The following is a 19,042-nucleotide window of genomic DNA, read 5'->3' as shown; positions in this document are numbered from 1 at the left end:
AGTATAGTCATTAAAAAAAAATCTCGAATAAAAAATCCGATTTCATCGAAGCTTACAATATGTTGGATAATTTTTTTTCAGATCAAATTAATTTTGAATAATTCGATAAAGTAATTAAAACGGTATTATAAATTTTTTTTGCTGATATTGTCGTTATTCTATGAATTATATTTCCAAAAATAATAATGCGATTAATTCTAATTATAAAAATATATTATTATTATATGATTGACAAATTAAATGAAAAGGTTATTACAAAATAGTATACAACATAATGTTCATACTATAACTTTTTATATACTCTTGATATCATTATTATTTTCAATAATTATCATCCACAATTATCAAAAAATGATTCTTATTCTTACTTTAATGTTAATAATTGAAATTCTTGCAAATAATCTGAAACTTAAAATTATACTTACACTTTTTCCATCTTTGTATACCTTCACTTTATTGAAATATGCATCACTTTTCATCTTTATATCCTTATCAAATGTGCAATTTGTTTTATTACTGGATCATTAACTCAAACAACGATAATTTGTCAATAATATTTATAACATATTTGATTGTTATTTAACGTGATTGCTGAAGTATTAATCACATAAATTGAAAAATTTTAATTTCATAATTAATCTGAATTACGCTAACTATAAATTATCAATATTAAGTAACATATCTATTTGATTTCTACGTTTCACTAATTGAATAAATAGGATAACAACTGAAGTAAATAGAGTTGTTATTACAAATATTTATTTAGCATGCTTACTACAGTGTGAAATATAAATAATAACCTATGTTAGGTAGATATACATCTACATAAACAAATAACTCCATTGATTTGGTATTATCGTGCGTATGAAAACAACATAAACTAAACACGTCAAGAAGGTATTTTTGGAAAATATCATTCATAAACTTCTATCGAATAAAATATTACAGAAGAGATTGAGTTGACACTTGAAAAATTAATCACAATCATGAAATATATAGCTATGGAAAAGTAACAATAGAAAAGGGACGACTTCATCAATTTTTATATGTATATTAGCGGCACAAAAGGAGGAATCTGGCTTCAATATATTGTCCTGTCTAAAAAAAAAAAAAAAAAAAAAAAAAAAATAAATTAAACAGTAAATGAATAATAATGTGCAATTACGTTGCAACCAAATTTTTTTGATAGCATATTTGGGTTCCGAAATATTGGTTTGATAAACTACCCCACCAAAATAGATTTTTTTCTACAATTTTGAACGGTGTTGAGATTTCATCCTCTATATTATCATCCAAATTTAAACACTACGATCTATAGTATCAATTCAATCATTTTTAATGTCAAAAATTTTCTAAAATTATTTAGAAATGTTGTGTTAAAATTTGTAAAAAATTTTTTTAACATTTTTACATACCGGCGGTAGTATTTAATATTAATGTTTGTTATACATTATTATTTACATGGGACATATTCTCTTTAAAAAAAAAAATTAGGAAAACGGTTGAACTTGAAAGCCATACGTGCAACTTCCCGTCAATTCTATACCTATGCTTGAAATTGCACTTATGACGTTTTTGAGCTATTTGAGCTCAAAAATACAATTTATGTGTTTTTTGTTAGCTCTCCGATCTCAAAGAAATAGCTTTTGTATACTTTGAAGCTCTTCGAGCTCAAAATTCTGATAGAAATTTGATAAAACACTATTTTCCAAATCTTTAAACCGCAATAATTTTTGAATGAATGAACCTATTTCTACGTGGTTGATGGCATTCGACGCAGTTTTTTAAGCTTCATAAATAATTTTTAAGTTTAATTTGATCGAACTAGGAATTTTGGAGTAATTCTGAGAAAACACTTTTTCTTACCCTGAGAAAATTTTTCTCTTGAATATTTGGTACCCATTTTATATTATTTTAACGTGCAATTATAAATATTGAATGAAAAAAAAATTATTCAATATTATTTTTTCTTTCCATTTGACATGTTAATCAATAAAAATATTAAAGAAAATTTACTTCTATCTAGATGTTTAATTTTTTGATGCAAGAGAGAAATTTTCTCAAGACAAGAAAATTGACTTCTATCAAGAACTAAATTTTTTTAAGCAAGAGGCTGAATTTTCTCAAAACAAGAAGATTTTCTTGACTTGAATAAATTTTCTTAGATCAAGATACGTATTTCTTAAAGCAAGAGAATTAATTTTGTTGGAATAAGTGAAATTTCTTGTGTCAAAGAAAATAATTAGAAAGAAAAATATTTTCTTGGCTCAAGTGAACCTTTTTTTCTGTGTATTATTAACCAATACATAAAAATCATTTCTATTCTTAGTGTATGGAAATAAATTTTTCCATATGTTAAGCATACATACAACAAATTGGATTATGACCACAAGCATTAAAACATAGATTATACAATAAAAATGAAGTATTCTCAACAACTAGTTTGTCAATACTACTACATTTATTCTTTAAAATATGTTGACAATAATTTTATAATTTTTTTTTCTTTTAAAAAGATTTATGATTTTGACTTGCAACATGAATAACTGTGTCACGCGACATTGTAACATTGAGATAAAATCTTCATCCATTCGAGATGTGGTCTCTCTTATATTATCTTTATCTCTTCTCATTCATTTAACATAAAAAAAATATCGTTGAATTTTTTAAATGTTGAAGCATTTTATCTACTTTTTTTTTATTCATGAAACAAAAGAGTGCAAATGAATTTCGTTGTTAATCGCAGCTAGAACAGATGGATTAAAATTTTTTTTATTATTAGTTATAATTTCGAAAGAAAATGTCTGTGGGTAAAAATGAAAAAGTTGCTCTACATTTTTTGGAGAAATGTAATCAATTTTTGAAGAGTTGCTGCTGGTTGATAAAATTCAAACATAAAATCATTGTCCATTTTTTTTTCTGCTAAAACTGGTCATAGAATGTGACCACAGTATTTTTAAACAAATTTTATTCCAATTAATAACGACTGGGGAAGTTGATTAGTGAAAACTGTCTATAAATAAATCATCGAAGTAAAAATTAAAATAATTTGGTAAAAAAATTAATCTCTTACGGCGGTAACTTTCAGCGATGGCGATGTCGGAGATATTCAAAAAGGGTCACTATGAAGTGAAAAAGAGGAGAGAAAAGAAAGATAAAAGGAGGAGCAACTAAAGAACCAAACGGGGAAGTCTGGCCCGGAGGAGGCGGAGGAAATGCTGACGATGATGAATGATCCTCTGAATCTCGCTGGGTCTGTATGTTTTTGAAGGCCGCCATACTGAAGATAAGAGAGAGTGAACGATACCACCGATGGAATAGAAAATTTTTTCTTTTATTCGATCCAACATTTTATTATAAACTCCAGGATAAAGATTTTTTTGTTCTGTTATTCATAAGTCTCTGTTGATCGCTTATAATTTTTTTTTAACTCCATAGAGTGAAGATTAAAACCGCATTACCACCTAATCAGAAGACGAACCAGGTCATTATATTCTCGCTTGTATTTGAAGATTCACTAGACCACATAACAGAAACAAGAAAAAATAAAATCCAAAAATATGTAAAAATTGAGCCTGAAAAAAAAAAAAATATATTTTTATTAATGTTATTTTAAATTTTCTTTGATCGTTAAAACGATATTTTCTCCGGAAGTGTATCGTGACAGTAAAAAATGTTAAACAAAAAATGTTAGACAGAAGTAAAAAATAGAGGGTGGCTGATGAAATATTACTTCCATGAAAGAAAGCCTCGGATATCATAATGGCATTTGACTTATAATTTTTCCACATTCAGAAATGAGTATAAAAAAATAAAGAGGTATTTTTAATAGAATCTAAAACGTATATATCACTCGAATCGTTTTGCATTTCTACGTTGTTCCTTTGGATTCCAGATTATAATCCCCGTTATTTCGACTTGATATCAAAACTTACTAGTTGACCATCTTAAATTCTTATCGATTATGTACAGACACACACATACACACACACACACGCACACACAATATACAGGATTAATATAGAATTTTGATTCTGAAACGGAGATCTCTTTAATCACGTGTTTTTTTAAAATGAAACTTATTATCTTTCTCACTTTCAGACTCTCTCGGACAGTTTAACAAGAAAGAATATAATTAATGGGGTCGTGGTATCTAATCGAGAAACATTTCAAGGTTAGGCCTAGAGGTGGCCAAGGAAAGCTTAGCTTAATTGGGCTGCGAGTGGCTGAGCCGCGCCTTATTAACTCGATTACAACATCCGGCAAGTTGTTAATCTGAAAAGTCCTGCGTGTCCTGGAGGTAAAACGCTGAAAAAGAATTGACCAGATTGGGCCAGTTTACTGAAGCTGGTATAGAAGAGAAGCAATTCATGTACGCCAACACAGCAGCAGCAACAGCAGGAGCAGCAACTCACTGTACACTATTAAATCGAGTGCCTATAATAAGCGAATACTCGTACACGTTCTTATTCTGTTTTGTTCTGTTCCGTTTCATTCCTGTATGCTGTGTCAGTAGAAGTAGACTCATAAATCTCTTGGCATACTTCGAGAGACATTTGATCCTTGCGTAACCCAACGTTGTTAATTTATTGCCCCGCACTTAAAGTCACCTCTGTGTATGCGAAAAGGCGATCATAAGACGCGAGCAAAGCCCATACTGTGAAATCATATATACACTTACATATATTTCGTATATAATATGTAATATATAAGGTGCTAGTGAAAGAGACGTGAGAAGTATTTGATACTTTTTTTATAATCGATTTTATTCACACGTATGATAATTTTTACCTTTGCAATATTAAATTAGTATTTTTTACTTCTTCATTTTTTTACGATATTTACGATAGCTCGTGCACTTTCGGAGCTAGGAGCCTATATGCTAAATGGCATAGTTGTACAGTCGCTAATTCGTCTAAACTGAGCTAAAAATACTGGGTTGTTATGTCATAGAGTTCTATTATGGTTTCTTCGTGGATACTTTGGTTCCGAATATAGATTGATAAGGTTTCTCCAACAGAGTGGTTCATTGACATAACATCGAGACAGGAAAGATTTTTCCAAAATGTGAACATTTAAATTATGCCATCCCATATCAAAAATTATCGAATAGCTCTTTAGTTATTTGATAGTTATTAAATAACTCAAAAACTACACAAATCTTGAAAAGTAACAAGGAAAAAATTTTGCTGTGTAAGTTATTTGGAATCATTATGGATATAAATCAGTATATGTGTAGAAAAAATTGAAACTATGTGATAATTTTTGGTTACGGTATTTTGATGGTAACTGAATTTCGTTCCCTCAATCATTGATGTCGGGGAAAAAAACGCTACAACCGTGCCCACACATATTAATAGGCCTTGGTAGATGTAGCCAGCTGAATGCCTTTTTAATTAACCCCATGTACTTTATTACGAAGATGAGATAAAGAGAAGCGAGAAAGAGACAGAATGAGAGCCATAATATGAATGTCAGAGAATCAGTAGCAAGTTCAGAGCTAAAAAATGAATGCATTTGCTTATTTGATGTATTTTTTCTTCAGAGAAAGACAAATAGTATCTTAGAAATGAAAAAATTAATAGACATCGGAAAATTTGGAAGCTAGTGCTGCCGGATTTTTTCGCAATGAATAATTTCGGAAATAGATTATTCAAGATGATTGAGCGAGTAGACGTTTATCATTTAGATGAGATTCGTACCGGTGAATTTTTTTTGGAATTCTCGTCGATTGTACTGTTAAAGAAGACTAGAAATCGGTATGCTGTTAATTTGAGAGTATAGCCTGAGGAAAAGAAGAGAAAGAGAGAGGCATGTTCCCATCGTGATGCCGTTCTTTGTTAGTCCATTTTTCGCTATCAGTGTGTCTCTTCACAACGTTATACATTTCTCACTCTTTCTTCTTTACTCTCTATCGCTTACTTTCTTCATATCTCTCACTATCTTCTTTTTGGTTCTATATCCCTGGAGAATTATCTTTCTCTTTGGTCTTTTTAGTTATTTTTTATTTTTTCATGAGAACCACCATCCGTCTTCATCGGTCGACAGCGCGACGGGCGGCGTTTGCCTCGAATGCACGCCGAGTTTAAGTTTTCTTAGTCTTTCTTCTCTTCTGTTTTTTGTCGATTCGGTCCTTTCTCCTCTCTTCGTGTTACCCATTATTTCTCTCCTTCATCTCATGTTTCCCCTTCCGTCTATTCCACTTGAAAGCATCCTTCATGCCCTCATACTCGTGGCAAACGCCAACCCTTTCAGATTGTGGTTGTTTGAAGAGATTCGTCGACTGATGTTTTTCTTGCCTTTTTTTTATTTATCTTTCATATACTTATGTTCTGTAAACCGAAATTAATGGTCTTGTTTCTCCCTTTTTTTCATTTGTATACTTCACTTTTAGTTTTGTCATTTTTATATCACTTATTAAGTACATATTTATGCGCCACCGCAGATTTATTATTCTAATTCAAGTTACTGAATTGTTTTTTAACCATGAGGCTCGATTATAATTACGGATAGCAATCATAGAAATAGAAAAAAAAAAAAATAGTTAGGTACAACCAAATGTGCATGCCTTAAGCGTTCATGTCATATATATGTTATTTAAAAAAATTCATTAATATTTGTTTATTTATTTTTAATTTCCCACGTACAGTAATTATTTATGATGCGAATAAAACGCCCTCGCGTTTTTCATTACATCAACTACTTTCAAGTCGATACGCATATATACGTTGTGTCGGTCGCAAAGTCATTGTGAGAACTGTTTACTAAAATAATACACATATGGCCGGCCAAAATAGGAAAATTTGATGTGAATATCAATCAAAATGTTTCAATTACCTGCAACTAAACGAAGCAATATCAATTCAAAAAACGGGTTTTTTTTCACTAAAATCGATAATTAATTTACATAGCAGTTTTTTTAATTAGTTCAGTAATCATTCTTCTTGCCACCAGTGTATTTTTTTAAACATTTTTACGAGGATGATGGATTAAAAATACAATTTCTCTTGACGACATAGGAAACTTGATTTTTAGGCCCGAGTAGAGCTATGCCTTCGTGCGATCGCGCTTAAAGCATGCAAAAATGTTTATCCATATGTAAATTGGGATAATACAAAAAAAACCTACAATTTTTTAGAGTCTCCTGTAGAAATATATTAGCTTATCGTGCTTTAAGAGCTCTATTTTAGTATCAGACTGATTCAAAATTATTCAGAGATCACCGAAAATTTTTAAAATTTTCCCAAATAGTCAAAGATTAAAATTTTTCTCATGAAAATTTATTCTCATTATTAAATGATTTAACTTTTGGTTTAGAAATGAGCATCAAGAAATTTTCAATTCTTCCCTTTAAAGTTAATGTGTTGAAAAATAAAAATGAAGTATACAAAATACCAAAAAAAAAAAAAAAAAAAAAAAAACTGACAAAAAATCATCACAACTCAATTTTGAATTTACATCTATGATAAATCGATTGGTTCTTAATCATTAACTTATTCAAATTTTTAAGAGTTATAACATTCAATTTAACTCAAATTCTAGTCATAATATAAACTAATATATTTCCACAAAATACTCAAAAAAATAGTCGGTTTTTTTCTGCGTCTCCTAAGTCAACATAACAGTCGTAATTACATTTAAAGAAAAATAAGAATTCTTTAGTATTATACCGGTTATATCAACTGTGTAACATAGTAGACTTATTATCGGTATAATGTCTAAAAATCCCATGAATCCATTATAGTGCCTCTTGCTATTTCTTTGAACATAATTCTGGTAACCATGCACATGGTAATGATTTCCACATGCTACATTGCGAGGATCCCAATCTCTCCCCTTCTTGTAACGTCAATTAAAACTATAAATATGGTTTTTGGTATGTAAGGTTGTACACTTATTTTAGTATCAGGATTGTTGTTGAAATTTATTAAATTTAAATCAATTTTAGGTGCTCTATACTTTTTGTTAAAGATTTTGGGTTCTTGAAGGTTACAATTGATTAAAATTTAACATTTACAATATTTTTCTCTCAATGTTTTACACAGAAAAAAAAAATTAACTTGAATCAAGACGAAAAATTCTTGAATTTAGTCAAATTTCTTCAACTCAAGAAAAATTTTCTTAAATCAAGAATTTCTCTACTCAAATAAAAAACAAAGCTCTTGAAAAAAATATACTTAATTCAAGAACATTTTTTTTTTGTCTACAAGGCAGCAGTAGAACTTAATATTTATAGTTAGTTTGTTGATGAGCAGTTATTTGTTGCTAAGAACTTTATGTTGAATATTTTTGATTGACAGATTTTATAACAATGTTAACTTGATTAAGATTGTTGTTTACTTTTTACATTTAAGGTCTGAAAATGGGCGCACAGAAAAGAGATGAAAATATTATCAAGAAATAACGTTAATATGGATTGGAAAGCCCTTTGATTATAATAGTTATAAATATATCGTTGTTTAAAGATGAAACTACATAAAAAAAGATCATTAAGTTAGAAAACAGACGAAACAATTTTGTTTCTAAAGCATAGATTTACGGTGTTATAAAGATAATAATAAAATGAACAATTTGAGAAGTAAATATAAATAACTAAGTATATGTAATTTATTTTGTTGCAGAGAGGAAACGGGGTCGGCAAACGTATACACGTTACCAAACACTTGAGCTGGAGAAGGAGTTCCACTTCAATAGATACCTGACAAGACGACGACGTATTGAGATAGCACATGCTCTTTGTTTGACAGAACGACAAATAAAAATATGGTTTCAAAACAGGCGGATGAAATGGAAGAAAGAAAACAAAACGAAGGGTGAGCCTGGTTCAGGCGACGGCGACACCGATATTTCGCCCCAGACCTCTCCACAGGGTTGAGAACCTGAAAGAAGAGTCAAGGTCTTCCAAAGAGCTTCTCATCTCTCAGGGTTTCGCGAACCTTGTCTCCAACACTACCTCCGATATCCCTTCCCGAGACTCGCTTGACAACTCTCTCTTAAAGAAATAAAATACCCAGATTCCCCTTTTTATGTTTTGCAAATTACCCTCCTCAGTAATGACGCTTACCTTGTCGTGTTAATCAAGTTGCTCGTACCAAAAAGATGACAAAGAGAAAGAAAACATATTAAGTGGAATGACCGAGAGGTGATGGATTATTAAGTTGTTTGACTGTGAAAATTTTATTCAGGTCGATAAATAAAGTCACGGGAATAAGCAATTATTTAAAAAAAAAATTAAAAAAATACAAATTAATAATGGATTTAACAATATGATGAAAATAATAATAATAAAAAATAATGATAATGTTTAAAAAAAAACTGGATTACTTGATATAATCAGAACCGCGTTAACCTCTATTACATTTTGTCGAATGCAATTTACGGAAGTCTCTTAAGAGATACAAAATATAAAACATGTAATTTAAATAGACGGAAAAGAATTTCGATAAAAGAATGCTGTGGCGTTGCAAATGTTATTTATAGATATATACAGGACATTCCATGTTAACTCATCCAGTCAAAAATTCTCGCTCTCTCCGATTTACTTGACAATTTTTTTGAATAAAAAGTTACAAGTGATAATTATATCTTTATTTTTAAATTCCTTCACATTTGAATTTCTTCTCAAATCTCATAATTCATTGCGAAGATATTCTGATCTTAGAAGTGACACTTAGTGATTCAAAATGTTTGATAGTAGTAAAATAATTAGTTTGTAGAAGAGAGTGAAAATTTTTGACTGAATAGTTTAACATTGACTGTTCTTTATATAAATTATATATATACTTATAACTAGTAAGAATGGTACAATGCAAGTCTGAGAATATATTAATATTATATATTGTGTAATGTGAGATGTACATGAAAGAATGTAAGTATTAGTATATTATAATATATAAATATATATAAATGTCACCAAGGATATGATAATAATTTGCGTTCAAAATCTAGAATCAGTTGATTATTTATTCTCATATGTCGTACATTTATTTATATAACGCGTACATAAGCGTTTGCTCGTGTAGATAATCTATATTAGTGATAGAAGAACATTATTATGGTATTTCGAAAATTATTTAGATAATGTCCCTACAACCGCGATGGCTCGATGAGGATGAAAAAAAATTTTCAATTCGTGCCAACTGTTAGTCTTGACACGCTATTATGCGTGACAATGTGAGATTATCATGGGGAGGATGAAGCAAACCACACTTTTTTATTTCATATACAGGTCCAGTGAAATTTAATAATAGAGAATACGAATAGTGCATGTAGAAAAATTTATAGAATTTCATACGACAAATTTTTTATCCAGCAAAGTTTTATTTTTTTTTATTTTATTTTATTTTATTTTTTTTTTTTTACCAATCATCATTATTATAAATTTATTTATAATAAATAATTTTTTTGTACCGATCATCATTATGTATATCAGCAGTCAACGATTTGTAATTGTATTTAATTCTGATTTAAAGAGTAAAAGCCCAGTGCTTGATAATTATAAAAAAAAATGTTAAGTGCATCGAAAAATATTAGCAAGTGTGTATATAAATTAAGGCTGGTAATTGTCATCGGTTATGAAACAGCTACCCTACTTTTGATTATTTTCATCTACCAGGTTAGTACTGAAAGAGTCTCATTAAAATCTCATCTCATGGCTACAGTGTTAGATTTTTTTAAATCAAAGCTACACTGTTTTGAAAACTTTCTTGATTCAAGAAAAATATTCTTGACCAAAACAATTAAAAAAAAAAAAAATAAAAACAATTTCGTTTTCTTTTAAAAACTTTATACTCTTGGTCCAGGAACAAATTTCTGTATTCAAAAAAGCAAAAAAAATTTTCCTTTTAAAAAATAATAAATCCGCAAATTTGTAGACCACGTCAAGAAAAAATTTTCTTTGGCAAACTAATTTTCGTAAATCAAGAATGTAATTAATAAAACGGATATTCTTTTAGTGAAGTAAAGTTTCATTTAGCAAAAAAAACTTCTTGTCGCTACAAAACAATTAAAGTTTTCTACGAAATTCATTTAGTTTAAGTATTTACTTAAACCAAGAAAATTAATGAGAAAAATCAAAATAGTCTTAGCCCAAGTAAGATTTTTTTTTAATAATAAATTTTTCTTCGCTCCAGAAAATTTAATTTTGTCGTTGAAAATATTTTTTTTTCTTGAGTTAAGAATGAATTGATATTTCTGATATGGCAAGTAGAATTTATAAAATTCTTGGATGGAAAAATATTTTCTCTTTACTCGAGTTTTTTTTTTTTTTAAGAATTTCTGAAATTGAGAGAACTGAAAATTTTGAAACAAGAGTAAATTTTTATAAGAATATTTTTCCTGAATCAAGAAGTTTTTTTTTCAGTGAATCATAAATTTAAAACAAAAATGAAAACGCTTGGGTTCTTTTATGTGATCTGTACAAAAAACGTTTTATTGGTTTAAATTTATCATAAAACAACCTTGTCGAAAAAACTGTATCCTTCTGTTGTGAATGCGCGGTCAAGTTACCAGTGACATTATAATCTAATTTTGATAAAACGAACGCGGGTGTATAAAAAACGCAAGACACGCATGGAAATGTCATATAACCGGATAAAATAAAAATAATTGAATTAAGTCTGTAAATTTTATTACGTTCAAAAAATCTGAAAAGCTTAGTACGATTGTAAATAAATTACAATTACCAATTATTTCACAAATAAAAATTCACCTAACGTTTCGGAACCAAAAGCGCATACAACCGTCCGTAAAAAATACTATATCTAGCGCAAGTAATAATCAGGCATAAGTAATAATAATGATAATAATGATTTTTATACAAGAAAAACAATGATTTGAATAAATTGGTCCAAAGCATGTAGTGAATCAGCCCCCGATTTGGTACTGGGCATTTTCTGTTAATGCATTAGCGTGACATAATTTTCGATTTCCGGAAATTGAAACGAAAATTTTTTCTAATGCCATATGACTAAATCCTCACAATAATTTTCTCATGAGTCAATTTGTAATTCCGGAAGTCGAATAAACGCACCGCGGTAAATTAATGTGCTGTGTTGTAAAATAAGTTCTATCATTTAAATTATTTTTATTATTATTATTATCAATACTATCATTATGACATCGTATTCTTATTATTAAAATAAACATTGATAAAAATTGAGAATAACAATATTCGTATTATAATAATGTAAAAATGAGTAAGAACGATGGTTTACGTAAAAATGAAATGAAAACAATTTGTGAAATTTTTTCATGAGCTCGAAATGTTTATTAAGAGATATATTATTATTACTATTATGTCTAACGAGATGTAAGTAAAGTATGATTTTTGAATATTGATGTGGAATATTATTTGCGATATTGCTCTTTCATTACTTAATACCTATAATAAAATTAATTATAAAAAATAATTATTAGAATTGATATACGTAAAATATGGTCAAACTCATCTGTCTCGAGTACGACTAGCCTTTTATATGCATCAATAAATTTATTTATAAATATAAATATTGTAAAATTTGACTTTAAATTTGATGTGCTATGATGAATAAGGATAAAAATTATACTCATTCACTATCGTTCGTTGCGACCGGTAACACGTTGACGTGCAATTTAAGAGCCCGTCGTTATTATTTATATTTAATATAATATTTTGATTTAATGTACGTGTATAAAAAACTGGTAGATGTACTGAATAAGATGATACTGGTAGTTACAAAAAATATATACTTATGAGGTTTGAATAAAATTATTTTAAAATTCCCGTAGTTTGTTCTGATGAAATAAAAAATTTGTTAAAGACTTTTAAATTTTAAGACTTTATTTTTTCTTTTTTTTTTGGTTTTGTACAAAAAATGCGGCGGGTTATAATAATGATGTTATAAAATTTTTTTGTATTCAAAAAGAATTTTTGTTAATGGAATAGGGAATAAGTTTACATGTAAAATAATGTTCGAAAAAATTTCAATTCATCATGACGAAAAGACATTGATTCAAAATATAAATTTGGCCTGAATTTTACATTTAATTATTACAAATAAAACACAAGAATCATTGATGAAGAATTTTAAACTTTTTCTTATGAAATTATTTAGGAATGAATAAGCATATGAAGAAAAAAAATAATATGCTTAATCTAAAAAAGTTCAACTATCAATCATGTAAGATTTTTTGATTATTATTAATTGGTAGTAATTAATAATGACAAGAAAATAATCAAATGTTATTTGTCAGGCTTCTCAGTAAAAAAGAAAAAAAAAAATCTTGACTGAGAAAAAAAAATTTTTTTTTAAAGATTTTCAAATTTGCGTGGTTTTGTCTGAAGAATTTGAAATTTTTTTCGAAATTTTAATATAAAAAAAAAATTTTTTTAATCGAAACATATAGTCAATTACAACTAAAATTTTATTTATTATTTAAAAAAAAATAACGGTCTTACAAAAGTAATTATCACTCACAATAGTGACTAAAAAATTATTATTTTTTTCAGACTTAGTATAAAATACAGTATCATTAAAAATGGTCGTGTTTCATCAAGTAACTTCAGTACATGAAAAATTGATAAATTAACAGCTAAAATTCTTTAACTAAAAAAAATTTCTTAACGTATTTTTAAATTGAAAGTTATATAATAGGTACGATTTAATTTAGAAGTAAACATTTTTATTTATAAGGATAAACGTGTCTGTTGCAGCGAGCGAGGGTGAAGCAAGTTGTGGTAAAAAAGAAAAAAAAATGAAACAATAGAAACCATCAAACGGGTGGTATTTTTAAGTTCTCTATTCCATTCGATTTAATCAAAGTGAAATGCTCGGAAGAGAAAAGAAGACATAAATAAGTAACAATAGGAGTCGACCATATAAAATTTTCAGAGAGATGTAAATAATTTGATATTTTATTGAATTTATATAGTTCATCTGAAGTCGTAAAATAATCGTTTAGAGAATATTATATATATATATATATATATATATATATATATATATATATATATATATATATATATATATATATATTGGTGGGTCAAAAAAATCGAATAATTTATTTTTGATTTTATACTCTGAAAAATAGGTTCGTAGACACCTAAAAAGAATTCTCTCCAAGTATAAGCTCTTAATTATAACGGGAAGGTCCTCCGCTTTGCGGGTTTCTATTTTTTCGAATAATCAGATAAAAAAATTTATATCTCGCTTCCAACTGCTTGGAAAAATATTCCGTGGCATAGATTTTGTGAGAAATTGAATGCTTTACAAAAAGGTCTCTTATGACTTTTTCAAAAACTCAACCGATTAAAAGATATTCATAGTTGAAGTTTGGCTATTTTAAGGAAAATATTCGTTTTTATTATGAATTTTATAAGTCGATGAAAAAAATTATTTCGGATTGCGGAACTCATGATTTTGTAGGAAATTTACTGCTCTACAAAAATGGTCTCTTATGATTTTTTGATTAAGTGAAGCCGTTACGAGATATTCATCGTCAAACATTAACGAATATCAATATTTCCAGTTTTTGATCAATAATTCGATAAATTTTAATTTAAACTATGAGTTTCAGGAAAATTTACATAAATTTGAGTTTCGATCGATAAAGAAATGTTATAATAAGTTAGATAAAGAATTATTGGAATTATCATTGATTTTCCTTGGAGAAATGCCTCAAGAAAAGATTTCTTTCAAACGTCCTGGTGCTGTTCATCATGCTAGATGGATGGCTAAGGCCATTTATAGTTTGAAAATGTATCTATTCAGAGATGAATTCAAACTCTCTCAGAAAGAATTGCATGGTCTTCGTCATTTCTGTATTTTTATAGTCACATTGTATTTAAAAGCTTGGTTTTCATCAACTTCTGCAACAACTGCTGCTTATCATGACTTGCAGTTTATGAAAAATTTATTGGAGTACAAACATATCAATCCTTTGATTTCTTCAGCTACGTGTGAAAAAATGATTTCGCACTTATGGTATTTGAGCGATGAACTTGCCATTTTATCACTGTTTGACGATGGCGTTCCATTAAGTAAAAAAGTATTGTTGAAGCTGTTAATACTCGTGAAGGTACAGATTCTAAAGCTAAATGATTTGTAATTGCTAAAAAGATTTGAATTCATTGGCGCAGAGAACTCTGAGTGACTTTGTGTCTAAAAAGTCATTAAATCTTTTCAAAATCTTCGATCTACCGTATGACTTTCTTGATGTCGATGTTGAATTATGGCCTACTAATGAGAGTTATCTCGAAAATAAAGAATACTTTCAACAACTAAAAGTTGTCAATGATTCAGCAGAGCGAGCTGTTGCATTAGTCAGTGAATATAATCAATGCTTGACAAAAATGAAGAACAATTCCAGTACTTATTGCAAGTTGTCAAAGAACATCAAAAAACATTCCCAAATTGTAATAAAAGAAATTATTTATAGTAATAGCGTACTGTTATGTTAAAAATATAGACAATTATATTGCAATTGATAATTCAATAAAAAATTTATCTATAAAAAGTTAAATACTGGTTGTTTCTTACTTGATTCAATACTTTTCATATTAAATTTGACAAAGAAATATGTCATTCACTTCAAATTAAACTAATCATTGGCTATATGTCGAAAAAAATGCTCTAATTTCTTGTTTTAATGCAATCAAACAAGCTCAAGACTGAAAACAATATTAAAAAAATTGTTTATAACATTTCTTTATCGATCGAAACTCAAATTTATGTAAATTTTCCTGAAACTCATAGTTTAAATTAAAATTTATCGAATTATTGATCAAAAACTGGAAATATTGATATTCGTTAATGTTTGACGATGAATATCTCGTAACGGCTTCACTTAATCAAAAATCATAAGAGACCATTTTTGTAGAGCAGTAAATTTCCTACAAAATCATGAGTTCCGCAATCCGAAATAATTTTTTTCATCGACTTATAAAATTCATAATAAAAACGAATATTTTCCTTAAAATAGCCAAACTTCAACTATGAATATCTTTTAATCGGTTGAGTTTTTGAAAAAAGTCATAAGAGACCTTTTTGTAAAGCATTCAATTTCTCACAAAATCTATGCCACGGAATATTTTTCCAAGCAGTTGGAAGCGAGATATAAATTTTTTTATCTGATTATTCGAAAAAATTAGAAACCCGCAAAGCGGAGGACCTTCCCGTTATAATTAAGAGCTTATACTTGGAGAGAATTCTTTTTAGGTGTCTACGAACCTATTTTTCAGAGTATAAAGTAAAAAATAAATTATTCGATTTTTTTGACCCACCCTAATATATATATATATATATATATATATATATATAAGGCATTAGAAATAAATAATTAATGCCAACTCGTACTATTATTTAGTTTCGTAGTATTTATTATTATGATATTATAGTTTTAAAAAAATGAAATCTTTTATTTGTTTTTGATCAATGTCTAATAAATATTTTTTACCAAGTAAAAAAATGCGTACTTACACGAAGTTTAAAGTGCAAAAAAATTACTTTTTCCATTTATTATTTTATTTCTTTTGTATCTTTTCTGTGCTTCTTATTATATTGTGTATTGAGATGAGTCAAAATTCTCAATCATTTACAAAGATTAATAAAATATCAACAAGATATATTACATACATCGAATTTTCTATCTTTATTTATGTTCCTATTTTTCGAATGCTCAATAGCAAGGAAAAAAATACTAAATTAGAGCTTAAAAAGAAAAAAAAATTAATTGCTGTCATACTCCAAAAAGGTTCAATTTTTGTCGTATGAATTTTCGACGAAGAGTTTCAGGTCAGACTTTATTATTTTCGTACCTATCAGTGCATAATTATCACCGATAATAAATTGCAGTTTTTAATAAAAATATTTTTTAATATTTTTCTGTACAGTTATTATTTATGCAAAACTATTGAATAATTGATAAATATATTTATGAAATGTAAAAATGGGCGCATTTATTTTAATATAATAATAATAATAATAATAATAATAATAATAATAATAATAATAATAATAATAATAATAATAATAATAAAATCATTGTGTCATCTAGTCAAATTGTCATTTTTCTGTGCAGTATTGTAACTTAAAATTTTGGTTTATTTATTTTTAAATTCAATTTATTTATTAAATAATACAGAAAAATAAAAAACAAGTTATCAGCTAAAGATAATAATTGATCTTTAGGTGAAGGGCTCTATTGTATAAAGGCTGAAAAAAATTCAGTGAATTTGATTTAAAAATGTTATTAGTTGTTAGCATTATAAATAATATTAATAGTAATTTATAATAAATAAGCAGGGAGTTTTTAACTTGTCTTATATGTACAAACTTAATTTGATAAAATACAAAATACATTACAATTGATTTATACATGTAACTTTTATTTTTTTTTTATTTTATCATATATTACTCTAAAATATTAATAAAATAAAGTAATTTCGCTGTTAATACTTATGATAACATAATAATAATAATAATAATAATAATAATAATGACTAATATCTTTAGAAGATGATTCCTCGGATCTTCTTTTCTTTTCTATCGGCAATATGCAAAGAGCGACGTCTGGTGTAGCGGCCTGGAATTCGCGAGCCACCTTACTGTATACGATACCACGTCGGTATAATAGGTACCTGTATAATAAAAACAAAACTTAAACAACGTAGTAGTACAGCATATACAGGAGATTAAATATATTAATATAATATGTGTATATTATTTAAAAAAAATATTTCGAATAATAACAAATGATAATAATTTTTCAGAGAGAGATAACAATGGGCACACTGAGAGTTTAGGGAGGGGAAAAAATTACGATAATATTTTTATTATTTTACAGTGACATTGTAAATCTTGTAATACATTTTTTAAATAAATGATTAGTGTTATGTTATTTGCGCTGCTTATATATTGCAAAAAATCTTTACACAATTTTTACATTGGTCTCAATAATTTGTGTAAGCATGCTCAATATTTTCAAGTAAATAAATAGATATATTAGAGTAAATAACATCATTAATCATAATTAAAATTAACATGCGTCATTAAAACCAGATAACACGATATACGTATGTACATTGTCCAAATGTGCAATCAAAAATTTTAAGAAAAAAAAAAAAGAAATCAAATCAGAAGTATAAATAATGAACCCAAATAAATTATTTAAAATAATGTATAAATAAGTAAATAAAATAATAATAATAGGTGACACACGTGACATCGAGAGTTAAATCTCAATATTAAAAATGAAAAACGGGGTTAAGATAAAATTTATATATATAAACGTATATATAATATGTATATATAATATGTAAGCATTATGAACGGTAATACGTAATAAGTAATAATTTATTAACTTACATACATTACTATAAATTATTATTATTACTATAAATATAAATATAGTTTGATGATTATGATTTTAGAGTATATACGTATATATAATTATTTTGTAGTGTCTCAAAATATGTAAACTAAATGTATACATGAAAAAAAAAGTATGTCAACTTATAGCTACTAAAATTACCATTACTTATATGAGTAAGGAATACTATCATGAAAGAATGATAAGATGCTTATTTTGAATGAATGTATGGGCGTCAAATAGTGTTATGGGTTTCTCATAAAAAATAAAAAAAAAAAAAATAACAACTAAAGAACTAAATAAAAATAAAAAAATAACACGGGGCCGTAACGATTAAAAAAACGTTAATAGTATTAATGCCCACGTCGAGTCTAAAAAACCATACTGTATTATATATAAGAGTCTGTCCATATTAATAATAACGACATTAATTATAATAACTGTGTTTGGAAACGAGAAATAAATTGTGGTTGAATATGATAATGATTGAAAATTCATTTTTGGGGAAAGGGGGTAAAAAATATCACAAACTATAGTAGTTACGAATTTCTACCGTTAATTAGAATCTGTATTTAAGGGATGGGTGGGGGTGGGAGTGGGGATTATTGGTATCACCAGTGCGTAATACTTGTATGGTTATAAATGAATAGTAAATGAAAAACGGGAAAAGTAAATCGGAGATTCGTGTGCGATG

At 27.6% G+C, this 19,042-nt stretch overlaps 1 protein-coding gene across 3 annotated transcripts in view; it reads left to right on the top strand.

Annotated features, from left to right (window-relative positions):
• LOC141529303 (homeotic protein antennapedia-like) overlaps positions 1-13,773 on the top strand; it is a 139,335-nt gene extending 125,562 nt beyond the window's left edge. For all 3 annotated transcript variants that reach the window (XM_074245807.1, XM_074245806.1, XM_074245808.1), the window contains one exon: positions 8,622-13,773. In XM_074245807.1, the coding sequence (XP_074101908.1) occupies positions 8,622-8,875 (254 nt within the window). In that variant the 3' untranslated portion in view covers positions 8,876-13,773. The remainder of the gene's footprint in view (positions 1-8,621) is intronic.
• Positions 13,774-19,042: the final 5,269 nt, after the last annotated feature.

Source organism: Cotesia typhae, unplaced genomic scaffold (assembly GCF_013202065.1).
Source record: "Cotesia typhae breed Kobodo isofemale line unplaced genomic scaffold, CoteBio_Ctyphae contig_48, whole genome shotgun sequence".
In the NCBI taxonomy this organism is placed as follows: Eukaryota; Metazoa; Arthropoda; class Insecta; order Hymenoptera; family Braconidae; genus Cotesia; species Cotesia typhae.
Note: the sequence above shows the minus strand (reverse complement) of the source record. Positions and strands in the feature narration are given on the sequence as shown.